This window comes from Eulemur rufifrons, chromosome 7 (assembly GCF_041146395.1).
Source record: "Eulemur rufifrons isolate Redbay chromosome 7, OSU_ERuf_1, whole genome shotgun sequence".
NCBI classification, from domain to species: domain Eukaryota; kingdom Metazoa; phylum Chordata; class Mammalia; order Primates; family Lemuridae; genus Eulemur; species Eulemur rufifrons.
This window is the reverse complement of record NC_090989.1, coordinates 77424095-77437427: the sequence shown is the minus strand read 5'-3', so window position 1 is coordinate 77437427 and position 13333 is coordinate 77424095. Positions and strand designations below refer to the sequence as shown.

The window sequence follows — 13333 nt, the reverse complement described above, 5'->3', positions numbered from 1 at the left end:
TCCTCGGAGGATTGGTAGACTCCTCCTCTCTCCCTCCCCCTCACCCATTCTCCCCTCCTTTTAATGTTAGCATTAGGCACTCCTGCTTGGGAGTGTTGAGGTACAGGCCTGTAACTCAGGGAATCTGGATCTTTCCCATCCCCCTGCTTCTATTTTTATGGATCCCAATTGTGGTAGAGTTGCACGGAAGGCACAGCGTAGCTGGGACAGGAGGTAACTGAGGGTTTTGGCCAAGAGGAGAGGGGGGTAGAGATGGGAAAAGTTGATGCAATTATTTTTGGCAGGAGTTGGAAACAAAGCATCAGGAGAGAGTAAGTTTTAAGACTCTCTGGCAAAGTAACTTCCTAATCTGTCACTGAGTATGTGTAAAAAAGTGATTAGTGGGTCTCTATATTTATCATGATTACTCACAAATATGTAATTTACATAATATATACAGCACATTAAGTACTATGTCACCTTATATAATGTGCATATGTATAATGTATATGCATGTTATGTAACGCCAGTCTGGAGGCTCTTCCAGGTTCTGCCAAGTATTTCCTAATTTATTTGGCAATTTTAACGTATCTTTTCCATCTGTGGAAAGAACTCTCTTGAGAGGAGCTAGTCCCTGACCTGAATATAATCATCCTACTAAGTCTATCTCCACTCTCAACTCACTGGGGAAACCCCACGAAGACCAAGCCATAATGAGATGCGACTCCTAGCCCATCCGTTCAGGGACAACACAAAGTACTGAAGATTTCCTGTTTTATTGTTTTTATTGCTGGTGGGGTAGGAGTGTGGGGGCAGGTGAGAACATGTCTGTAGCATGGCCAGAATCAGAATAAGACAAGAAATAAGGGACTGGGTTCTCCCCTGACTGTGTAGCTTTGAGGAGTCACTAAACCTCATTAAGCCTTGTTCTCATAAAGATTGAGATATTGAGATAATACCTTCTCTGCTAACCTCAGAGGTTGCTATGAGGATCACTAAGATAGGGTACTCTACAATAAGAAACCACAGTCACAGTGTTTCAAGGATTATTTGTAAGATAAGATTAAACAACACAAGACTTACTAAGGTTACCAAATCGGAAGTGCATTTCCACTGAAGTCTGTTACACTCTGTGTCTCTAAGGAGGACTTGGGATTTGTCTGTCAAGCAACACTGCAAGGCCTATGCACTAGGGTAGAGCAGGTAAGGCCAGTTTCTGCAGGCCTCTTTGTGAGATTTGTGAGTCTCTGAGAATCAATTTCACCTGTTGAGAGTGCCATGTCTCAACAGCCTCCATCTTGGGGGATCAGGGCTGAAACATGCAAAAATGTCTATAAATGTCTTAGAATCAGTGACCCCAAATCTGAACCTGCTTCCATTTCAGAATCAAGTGGTTTCCAAGATAGTACCTGTAGTCATTCTGGAGCTGCTTGGTCCCATCACCAAGGATCCCATTATTAAGGCTATTCTTTAGGTGGCCTGGTTTTCTCCTTGCCGAGGGTCCTGCACTGTTAGGTTGAGCAGGATGGTGCTAGATTTTGGTCCTGGATCCAAGATGATTGCTTCCTTCAGAGTTAGGCTCAATTCGTACACATAATCGTGACATTTCCTTTCTTGTCCAAAGGAGACTAGAGGCAGCTCAGTGGAGTGATGTCAAGTGGGCCCAAGTTTCCTCTTCAGCAATCTCAGAGAAGGATGGAGGCCCAGTGAAGCCATACACAGACTTTCCCTTGGGAAAGGAGGGTAATGCTGGCACCAACTGAATGAAGCCCACTGAGTTCTGCCGAGACCCCTCTGCTGTGGCTGGCAGTTCCTTGCAGAAGGTGACTCAGTCCTCCCTGTGACTCTCCACTGAGGTCATCCCTGCAGCTAGGGGTGTTTCCAAACTAAGAGACTATGATGACCATGATGAGGTGACATGTGAAGAGTTCCATTTGATGATCTGTCTAGTACCTTTAAACTCAGACCACCTTCTCTCCAGTTCAGGCCAGAGAGAACGACCGGAAAGCATCACGAAGCCCTCATTTTCTCGTGTGGGCTTGTCCCAACCACACACATGCTGCACATTAGTTTTTCCCTGGCAAACTAGATCCAAGTGCAATCATGACCCTATTCTGAGACGTGTGGGCTCTTTTCTCTATTAGATATCTTCTTAGTGCACCTACTCTCAAATCACAGTACCATAGACAAATCTCTCAACATTTTTGTGACTCAGTTTCCTTATATGACAAATGGGAGAGCAAATCCTGCCCAGAATATCTGTCATGGTTGTTTGGAGGATCCAGAATCGGAGTTCTCAGCCTCTTCATGATAAGGAGCTACTTTTGTTTCCCTTATGATCACCACAGGAAAATGTGTCTTGACAATGAAATGGGGGATTGGGGGAGCAAGGAGCTGCTTTTTCTTTCCCTCTTTCTGTTCCCATACTACCTATGTTTTTTTCCAATCAGGAAAAGTCCATCAGTAAATAAATATTTATATATATATAAATATATATGCTACATATATACACACATGTAAGACCACCAGAAGGTCCTTCAGGTCACACTCTGGGAGGGGTGAGTGCAAAGAAGCAGGAGGGAACCACCCTATGGTTTGTCTCCCGGTTTCCCTCCCATCTTCCCTGCCTTCAGGAATAGTCTGCCACCAGGGCTTGGAACTCAAACAGGAAACACGCTTTGGCTTGAAAAAGAAAGAAGCTGGGGGTGGTTTTTTTTTTTTTTTTTTCTTCCCTTTTTACACAATATTATGACACCAATTTGAAAAATAAATCCCAGTTTCTCTGCTTTCCCTCCCAGGTGTTCAGAGAACTAAGAAAATAAATACCACATCTAAGGTGTGCTGTACAGGCAGCTCTGGGGGCTCTTGGAGCCACCTCTAAACAAACACACAGTCACCAGGAGAAGGCTTTCGGAAAATAAGTGCCCACCAACAGCACAGAGAACCAGGAATGGAAACACAGCTTTCCACGGCCTTTCTGCCTCCTCAGCAAGTTCAGGGAGAAGTTGTCGCTCAGAGGACAACCAAGAAACCAACGTGCGCTTGCTGAGCCCTGCCAAGGAGTGTGCTCTGAGAGCCGGAGGCCATTTTGTCTCTGTACAGAGGGACCTTTGTGCAAGTTCTCTGGAACTGGAGCCCTTTCCCTCAGCCACATCCGACCTCACCATGGGCAGGAAACTTGAAGCCTGCTCCTCGCCAGTGTCCATGAGGAAACCTGCAGGGCTGATGGAAAGGAAGGGGGATTTCTCCTTCAGTCTCAGGAAGTCCTGTTCAAGGCCTGTGGGAATGTGGAAGTTGCTGCATGAGCTAACCATACCCTTGTGGGCCCAGGGTCCATTCCAAATGTTAAGTTGGCACTGGCTCTGTTAGGGTGTATCCATTATTGAAATAGGTAGGATGTTTGGCAAGGTGACGTTTTCTTCCTGAAGGGTGACTTTGCTTCCACTGGTTAGAGAAGAGTGTGTGTGTTTGTGTGTGTGTGTGCACATAAATGTGTGTGTGCAAGTGTGTAGGTACAGTTTCTTGCTTTCGCTCTTGGCTTAGATGGCGTTTGGCACACCGTTTAGTCTTTTGAGCGGCTCTTTCTCCTCAACGAAAAGAAGCTGCTCTTCTGGGGAGGCCCCATCATCATGGGCGCTTGGTTCTTGTGAGTGATTTTAATCTAAAAGCAAAGAGGAAGAAATGAATTAGTGGCATGCACATCCCAGTAGCCTAAGGGAGAGTGAGTCCCAGAGAAAGAAAGAAGGCCAGCTTTGGGCTGGAAGGAGTGCTATGCAGAAGGACAACCGTCCTTGAATGGCTTCAAAATTGGCAACTCGACCCTGACTGGGCCTGGAGTTTGGCACTGCTGGAAGTGAGGGGCAGAAACACTGGGGAGAGACAGGTGTGAGCTTCCCACGTGGTGATCAGCTCACACCTGTCTTGTGTCCTTGCTATTCATAGACTCTCAGAATGTCACAGCCAGAGGAGGACTCAGGGACTTTCTCATTCAACTCCTCTCCAGGATGGACAAAGGAATTGGAGTCCAAGGCTCCAGTGGGCCTTAGCCTGGCCTGCATTCACACAGAGACGGCAGAACAGCCAGAGCCCCGACCTCTGGATTCCCAGCCACCATTGCTCCTGGCCATTTCTTTCCAGGCCATGCAGAGATGTCAGCCAATTGACCGGGAGGCTTTAGTCTGACCTCTGACCAAGTAACACCATGTGGAGAGTTCCCAAGGGAGTTCCTTAGGTGTTTCCTCTTTTCTTAGCCTTCCAGGGAAGACTCTAATTTCTTTTAAAAGCATTTTTTTTTTTTAGGAATTTTAGGATTTAAAAGTGTTTCCTCCTGTAAACTTTAAGTTAATTGGAAGTGAAAGACACTGATGAAGTCTCATTTTTGCTTTTCTTCTCAACCTATCCTCAGGCCATAGCTTCAAAATGCTTAATCTGTATCTGAATGTGGCCTAGTGACACTGCCACCTTAATAATCTGCATTATTAGTCCATCTACAATACTTATCAAGTATGGCACATGTTCAGGGTAGGAAGATGACATGGCACTTAGGATTCAAAGACTTGGGTTTGGGTCCTGACACCTCCACTTCTTTGCTGTGAAACTTTGGACAAATCATTTAACCTTTGGAGCCAGGGCTTGCTGAACTGTAAAATGAGCATGATTACATTTGTTGTATTTTTCTTGCAAAGATCAAGTGATAGACTGTCACTGAGAGCCCACTGTACACTGTAAAATGGAAAGTAACGGTTAAATACTTGTTGTCTTACATTGGAGGAGAAAGAGAAAGATGGATGTGAAGAGAAACAGAAATTGTGAACCCATTCTCGTGGTGTTTACATTAGTGAAAATGACAGTGTGACCCCAGAGAACAAGAGAACTCTTGAAGAGAGAGACCCATCAACAAGTTTAAATGAATGTAGGATAAACCAGGTGGTATCAAAAAGAAGGTGGGTAAGGAATGAGAAGAGTCTGATGGGAGAAATGGAAGAATTTTAAGATTTGAAGGAAGGGAAGGACATGTACTGGTGGAAAGAGAAAGAGAAGGCACTGGGTAGAGGAGCCGTGGAGGGACAGGTGAGGAGGGCAAGGGATGAGGAATGTGGCCGGGCTGGGACAGCTGGTGCAGGGCTGTCAAGGGAGGTGGCAAGACTGGGTTCATGCGAAGTCATGAGGAACCATGAGAGGTGGCCTTTCACACTGGAGAATAACAGGACGAGAAAAAGCGTTTGAGGGAAGTTATTCAACAGCTGTTGTCAGGGTGAGCTGGAGTGGGGAGTGGCTGGCTAAGAGGGCTCTACTATGAGCCAAGTTTACATTTATAAACCTCCAGGAAATGGAAAGGAAAGGACAGAACATTGTCCTCTCCCCCTTAAAGATTGTTCATATACTTCTAAGAATTTATTCTAAGTAAAATATAGATTATCAAAAACATAGGCAGAGATTGATATAACAAGAATGCCAATTTCTATATTATTCATCATTGTGGACAATTAGCATAACCTGGTGATGAAAGCTGAAAATGACCCTTATGTTGGATTCTGCCAGCCTGGAGATCTAGAAGTGAGGTGAGTCTGTCTGTTTTGTGGTAGTCACCAGAGGAGCAAACCGAGGCTACATCAACACCATCTTGTGTTGTGTGTCTTATTGTGGGTGTTGTGTTTATTCCAGACTTCATGGAAGTGAGGCATAGACTGGAGTCTCTGACAGCACTTATCTGTGGCAGGCAATTTGGCACTCTGATGATAGTGATTTGTGGCACATTCTCTTGTGGTAAGCCTCCTCTCACTCCTGAGCTCACGTGCCCGTTGAGGGGAAGGACCTGGGCTTACTCTTGGCAGTGTTCCCCGAGCCGGGCAGTGCCTGCGGTGGAAGTGCTGACTGAGGTGTACACCCCAGGGGAGAGAGCCCGTGCTGGCCGTGGAGATGGCTGTGTTTGGGGCAGGGGGTGGCAGCTGGTGCAGCGCCTACATTTCCCACTGGTAGAGCCCATTTCTTTTAGATGATAGAAGACCTTTGCTTCTCCTTTTTGTCCCTCCAGCTGAGTTATTTATTTGCTTGTTAGCACCTCCAGGGCAAAGAGGAGGAAGTGAAACTCAAATCCCTTTAGTTTGTTTTTGTTTTTTCAGCGTTTCTGACAAAGGTCTTAATAGGGTAGGAGTTTGGGGCTCCTGAGTAATATGATATTTTGGTCAGCTTTGTGGATTCCAATACTCCAGATAACTGACAGAAGCATGAGATCATATCCTCATTTCCAGTCAAAGAGATGTCAGTCTCTTACCTTCAAATTAGGAGGCTAGTGGGTAAAACAGTTAAGAGCCTATTTTAGGAAGTAGCTGGATATGGCCAAACTCACCTTTTCCACCCCTGATAGAGAGTATCCCACATTTCTGTAGTTAAAACCCCAACTTTTTTGATAATTGGGTAAGTCAGACAGTTAACTACAGTTGATTTCCTTGGAAACCATTCATAACACTCACAGCACCTGATGACCACTAAGGACAAAAGCCCCATGTTAGTCCTCTGCTCTCGTACAGAGAGAATTGATACAGTAGACTCTTGCATGGTAGTTCAAAATCCACAAAACTACTGCAGCATGTAATTTCCCCTTTAAAATAGAATAAAATTTTAAACTTCACTAGTGCTGGGGGTGTACTGTGTTTGGGGGGCATTTCCTGCAAATCAACACATTTTTACTACTTCAAGAGAAGCAATAAACTGAGGGACTTCTTCCTGAATGCTGCCCGCACAGGGCGAAGGATTCCGATAACTCCAAGTGCGGACCCTTCTGGCACCATTTGGGAAGTGTCTGAGGTCTGCCCTAATTTTAACTGGAAAGGGAAAGGCACAAACCTGCAAGGCCTCAAATCCTTTCTGTAATATTTTAAAAAGTTAAGGAAATAGTCTGGCTTAATGTGAGCCTAAGGAAGGAGGGACAGTTTGCACAGTCTTTCAGGTCTTAGCCATTTCTGGGTTCTCCGAGGTCTGAGCATGCCCTGCTTCATGAGTGTTTCCTGCCATCAGAGACCTTCAACTGTGACTGGACAATCAGGTTTCATAAGGGATGGAGAAGTGTGTGACTTACTGATGAGTTGGGAAGTTTGACTAAATTATTGGTTCTCAAAGTGTGGTCCCTAGACCACAGCATCAGCAGCACCTTGGAACTTGTCAGAAAACGCAAATTCTCAGGCATCCAGACCTACAGAATCAGAAAATCTGGGATGTGGCCCAGAAATCTGTATTTTAAAACTCTTCCAGGTTATTTGGATGTATACCCAAGTTTGAGAATCACCGGACTAGATAACTAGGATCATTTTCAACTTTGAGATTCTACTATCATCTGACTCTGGGAGAAGATTCTGGATTTTGAGGCTCGAATTATGCTACCTAACTGTGATGGTGAAGCATGAGAGTGCTGCAAGCATGAGATAAGTTTTCTTAATGAATATATATTTTAGATACATATATTGCTATGTATAAGAAATATGTGCTCATTTTTAAGAATTTTGAAAATACAGAAAGAATTTAAAAATCTCATAGAGATAATAACTGTTAAACTTTTTGATACGCTGTTTTCAGTTTGTTTCCATGCTTATATGTTTTTAATAAAATTGAAATCAGCATCTTAATCAGCTGTTTGATTTAATAGATCACAAGCATTTTTGATGTCATTAAATATTTATTAACTAAGATTTTAAATGTCTCAAAATGATTCCATATGATGACTCTTGCATAGCTTACTGAACCCTTTCCCTAACTGTTGAGCTTTTTAGTAATTTCCAATTTTTTGTTATGATGAATAATATGGAAATTGGAATTCTTATATATCAATCTCTGCCTATGTTTTTGATAATCTGTATTTTACTTAGAAAAAATTCTTAGGAGTATATGAAAAACTTTTAAGGGGGAAAGTAAATGAACTGGATCGATGTATGTTAATATTTGTAGGGGTTCTTGATACGTAGCTCCCAGTGCTTTCCAGAATGGCTATACCTGTCTATACTCTTGCCTCACTGAATGAGTGTGCTGGTCTCACCACACACTTGACAGCAATGAATATTATCTTAAGGCAAACAAATAAAAACACTGTGCTAATTGATAAATGAAATATGGCTTGGCTTTCTGTTTTAATTTTAAAATCTTTCCTTTCTTAAAAAACTTGTGATATTAAATATTATTACACAGGTTTATTAGCCCAGGGCATTTCTTTGGCAATGTGTCTGTTCACTATTGCATTGTTAGTATTTTTTTTTTCTGTTGGATTCTAAGAGCTGGTTTCTTTATATCTTATAGGTATTAGCCTGCTCTTTGAGACAGGTATTGCACACATCTTGCCCTTAGCCTTTTAAATATCTATACTGATTCTTGACTTGTAGAAATTAAAAATGGTTAATAGGCAAATATGTCATTTTTTTCCTTAGAAAGTCCCTGCCCACAGTGTAACTGGAATCATCTATTTGTTTTTTCTTCTGAGAGCTAGTAACAGAATTGGAGGGGTTTTTTTTGTTTTGTTTTTGGAATATAGTTTGAGGTGAGAGGTTGGTATATAATGACATTTCCCAAACAGACAATTTTTTGGATGTCATATGTTAAACAATTCATTTCCTTCTAATTAATTCATGATCTTTCTTTTTCCTCCATTAGTTTTATATACTAGGGTTTCTAAGGACTCTCTTCTGTACTATGAATTTATCCATCCAATATCATGCCAATAGCACATTATTCAAATTATTGTGGCTTTATAATTATTTTAGTATCTTGTGAGAAATCCTTTTTCATAGCTCTTTTATAAAATGCCCTGGGAATTGCATTGTTTTGTCAAGTTAAAAAATCAATTGCATTGGGATTTTGGGATCCCTGTTTAGGAACATGGGATGTTTTTCTGTGTTCATATATTTTTTTTTAATTGGTTAAGTCTTATAGTTATTTTTCATTTTCCACAATTCAGTTTAGTATTTTATGTCTTTCTGCTGTTATTATGATATTTGAAGTTTTTTCTATTATATTCTTTGGATTGGTTATTGCTGGTATATAGAAAAGCTATTAATTTTTGTCTACTTTTCTATAGCGCTTAATTGAACAAATTTATCCTATGAGGTTTTCAGTTGATTCTATTAGCTTTCTATGTACATAAGCATATCATCTACAAATAATGACAGTTTTGACTCTTTTCCAAATAGTTATATGTCTTTTCTGCTGCATGCATATTGTATTGGCTAGAACTTCCAAATAATGTTAGCGTACACGTCCATGATTTTAATGAGAATTCCTCTAGTGTTTTACTATTAAGTAAAACATTAGTTACTGGTTTAACATAGGCGGTATCTTTCTGATTTTAGTTTTCTAGCAGTTTTTATCTTTAAAAATCAGAAATGTTGAATGTAACTGAATACTTTTGGGTCATCTACTTATATTACCATGTAATTTTTAATTCTGAATTAATATTAGAAGACTTTTCATTCCTTTGATATGCTCTGAAGGGTGAATGATTCTTTAAACATACTGTTCAATTCTATCTACCAATACTTTAACTAGAATTCTTATATCATATTCAGATTTGAGATTGGTCTGTATCTTTTTATTTTTAAGTGTAATGTTTGTTAAGTTATTGTATCTGTCTTCATTTTATAAAATGAATGGGATATCTTTCTACCTTTGTCTATACTATAGAGCAGTTTACCTAAATATTTATTTTCTAAAGGTATGGAAAATCTCACCAGTAGGACCATCTGTTTCTTTTTTTTTTTTTTGAGACAGAGTCTCACTCTGTTGCCGGGGCTATAGTGCCATGGCGTCAGCCTAGCTCACAGCAACCTCAGACTCCTGGGCTCAAGCGATCCTCCGGCCTCAGCCTCCCGAGTAGCTGGGACTACAGGTGTGCCACCATGCCCGGCTAATTTCTTTCTATTTTTTAGTAGAGATGGGGTCTTGCTCTTGCTCAGGCTGGTCTTGAACTCCTGAGCTCAGGCAATCCTCCCACCTCAGCCTCTCAGAGTGATAGGATTACAGGCATGAGCCACTTTTCAAAACTTTTATAGAAGATGTCATATCTTCTCAGCAGGCTCATGAAAACCCTCTCTCTAGTAGAAGACAACTTGATGTTCTGAGGGGCTCAGACTAGCAGGTTATTGAGGTATCTGGATACTCCACGAGAGGGAAGAAGCCTAGAAGCACAATTTTTGTCTTTTGAAATTTGCACATTTGTGACAGCAATGAGGGTATTACTCATATAATGTCCCAGTGGAGTCCCTGAAAATCAGGACGATGGTTTGTCTTCACCGCAGAGTTTGAAGCTGGGTTTCTAACTGAGAACAAACTAAGAGGGAAGGATGCATGGCTCTTGTAGTAGTGCTAAAAGGAGAGCTAACATGTTGATCAACTTGGTAAGTCAGGGAATGGGGATGTTCCATTTTTTTTTGTTTGTTCATTTGTTAAGTCCTTTATTCGTTATTCAACACGTATTATTGTGCAACTATTACAAACCACGCACAGTGCTGGGTTGTGGATGATAATGCCATAAACAAAATAGATAACCTGTGTGGTGACTCTTTCAGTGGAGTTTTCAGGTAGTTCCCCAGGGCTGTGGGTGCACCTGTGGTAAATAAGGTGTGTCTGTGCACGTGGGGAATTCTCTCCTGGGAGCTCCAGTGGTCACAGCCATGGGCTGGAAATTGTAGGGTAAGTGTGCAGATTTGGCTTCCACATAAGGAAGCATTTTCTAACAATTAGACTGTTCATCAACAGAACAGTCTTCTTTTTGAGGTGGTAAATTCCCAGCCACTGGAATGAGTCAAGCTGAGGCTGTCAAGGACACTGTGGATGAAGTCTCAGAATTCACCAGCTAGAATTATGAGCTCCTTGTGGATGGGTCTATGTCTCATTCAGTTTTGTAACTGGAGCCTCACAGTGCCAGGCACACAGCAGTCATTCAATAAAAGCTTGGCAGGTAAATGAGTGGATGGATGAATAGAGTGGAAGAGGGGCTACATTAGTTAATCTTCCAAGGTCCCTGTGACTCTGAGATTCAGCGATTTCATATTGAGTCAGTGCCCAAAGGGGTCTGACTTAATATGAAAAATAAATAAAGCTTCTCATCCTCATTGCAAAGATTGGCAAAACTTACCGTGCAACATGGCTGCATCCAGGGCTCGCCATCCACTTGCATTGGCAGCAGCTTGTTAGTCCTGGAACCCAGAAAACCAAAAGAACACAGTAAGCTTCTTGGAGTTGGAGAATCAAGATTGTTCCCAGAAGGAAAACAGAAGTGGGAAGACCTTATCTGTCTATCTAGCAGTGTTTCTCTAAGACTGTCCTGGGGAGCTTGTTAAAAATAGATTTCTGGGCCCACCTCAGGGATTCCGACCTGGCAGGTCTGGGGCCAGGGCCATGCCCAGGGATCTGCATTTCAATAAGTAGGATGGGTGATTCTATTGCCTTGGTCCTCAGACCCCACTTTGAGAAACCCTGCTGTGAGTAAGCAGTGACATCTGCAGAAGTGTGGGGAACAGTGGCCAGCAGGCATGACAGCACTGCTGAGCAGACCCTCCTCAGTCAAACAGTCAGCCGGAGGGCCTGCAGTTGGTGCCAAAACCCCGCTCTGCAATGGGAAAGGGCCTGGTCTCTATGTTGAGTGAGAGGTTGCATCATGTCAATGAGGTAACGTCTCCAACCCATACAAGGTACAGCTCAGGTCTGAGTGTGTCTCGCCTTGCACTTGGTCCGAACCGCTATCCTTTTTTATCTCCTGAACAACAGTGTACTCTGAGGTTGCATGAACTTGGCCGTGGCTTAGCAGGGAAAGAGGGTTATCCAGGAATGTTGCCTCCATGGGTAGGAGGAGAGGAGAGGAGAAAGTGTGGCTTTCTTGCTTGGGACAGGGCTTCTTTAGCATGTGGATTCTTAAAAGGAGAGAGATGAGGTCTTCTGACTTCCTTCTGTAAAAGAGTTATGAATTCATAACGCATTGCCTCTGGGAGAAAAGGCAGGCACTTTCGGAGGTCTCTGGTCTGGGTGAGTGGGGAACAGGTAGCACCCACTGACCGAGAAGCCCTCACCTGGGTTTGGCATCTGCCCTGTTTTTGAAATTGTAAAACAAAGCTGTGTTTTGATGTGATGATTCTCTGACTGACCCTGAAGATATCTAATAATAAAAACAATAAATCTAATAATAAAAAACAAATAATAAGAGGAAAGAGTGGCATTTTGCTTCTTTGAGCTGAGGAAAGTATTTGGGAACTGCCCAGGAGGATGGGGCTCCTGGCTCACCCCCTCCGTTTCTATCTGGAAATAGACCTACTGAATATAAGGGAAAATTCCTGTCCCTTATCCACGGCTTCTTTGATTCCTCAGGGATGAGGATATTATGTTCTCTGTGGTCTGCGTAAGTTATGGCTTAGATATGCTCCCAGACTGGACCTACTCAGTATGACAGTCCTGGAGAAAGGACAGGGCTAGAGAGATTAATTTGGAAAACAGGGGCCCCATCACAACAGCTCAGAAATAAAGCGGAGCAAAGCTCTGGGGAATAGGAAAGACAGAGAAGGCAAAGAGAGGGAACGAAAAAAAGGGGTTAGTGGAATAGACCTTCAGCTAAGCGCCATCAGGGAGCAGGCTGCAGAACCTCTGTGAGGGATGCAAGGTAGTGCCAAGAGCAGAGCAGAGTTTCTCGAATGTGCTCTGATGACACTTGCCCAAGAGGTTCTGGGAGAAAAGGGTTCGGGTGTCCAATACCTTCAGGAAACCCTGCGAGCTGTGGTCCCCTCTGGGAGATCTCCAAGGCACATTAATAGATTTGACACATAGCAATCAAATGGAAAAAGGAAAGGAATAAAGACTTCTGAAACAATCAGGTGGGGAAAGAATCTGAGACAAAATGCGACCAGTTATATTGATTAAACAGAGACTGAAATCCGAGGATCCCCTTGTTAGACCCCACCTCTTCCCGGAGCCTAACCCGTGTGATCTACCCCTGAAAACCTGTCATCCTCTTAGTCAATTAAGACAGGTTTGCTGATGTTGATGGTTTAGCATACAAAGACATGCAGTAAATAGCATTTCCAAGGCCACTATCCAAGAAAGAGCAGAACAGAGTACCTGTTTTGTTTTTTAATTTAAATTGGTGGTTTTTTTTTTTTTTTTTTTTTTTTTAGAGATAGGCTCTCCCTCTGTTACCCAGGCTAGAGTGTAGTAGCCCTGATTATATCTCGCTGCAACCTTGAACCCCTGGGCTCAAGCACACCTGTTTTTTATGAGTGTGCCCTCTAGCATACATCCAACATTTTAACTTGTAAAAATAAAAAACGCAAGGAGTTGGACCTCTGGTTCTCTGGACCTCTTAATCTTATACTCCTGTTTGGAGAAT

General features: G+C 42.6%; 1 protein-coding gene across 4 annotated transcripts in view; it reads right to left on the bottom strand.

Annotated features, from left to right (window-relative positions):
- Window positions 1-746: 746 nt before the first annotated feature.
- DGKG (diacylglycerol kinase gamma) overlaps window positions 747-13333 on the bottom strand; it is a 181833-nt gene continuing 169246 nt past the window's right edge. For 3 of the 4 annotated variants that reach the window (XM_069472806.1, XM_069472807.1, XM_069472808.1), the window contains 2 exons: window positions 11096-11156; window positions 747-3640 (listed from right to left, as the gene is read on the bottom strand). In XM_069472806.1, the coding sequence (XP_069328907.1) occupies window positions 3542-3640; window positions 11096-11156 (160 nt within the window). In that variant the 3' untranslated portion in view covers window positions 747-3541. The remainder of the gene's footprint in view (window positions 3641-11095; window positions 11157-13333) is intronic. The other variant, XM_069472809.1, reaches the window with a different exon arrangement.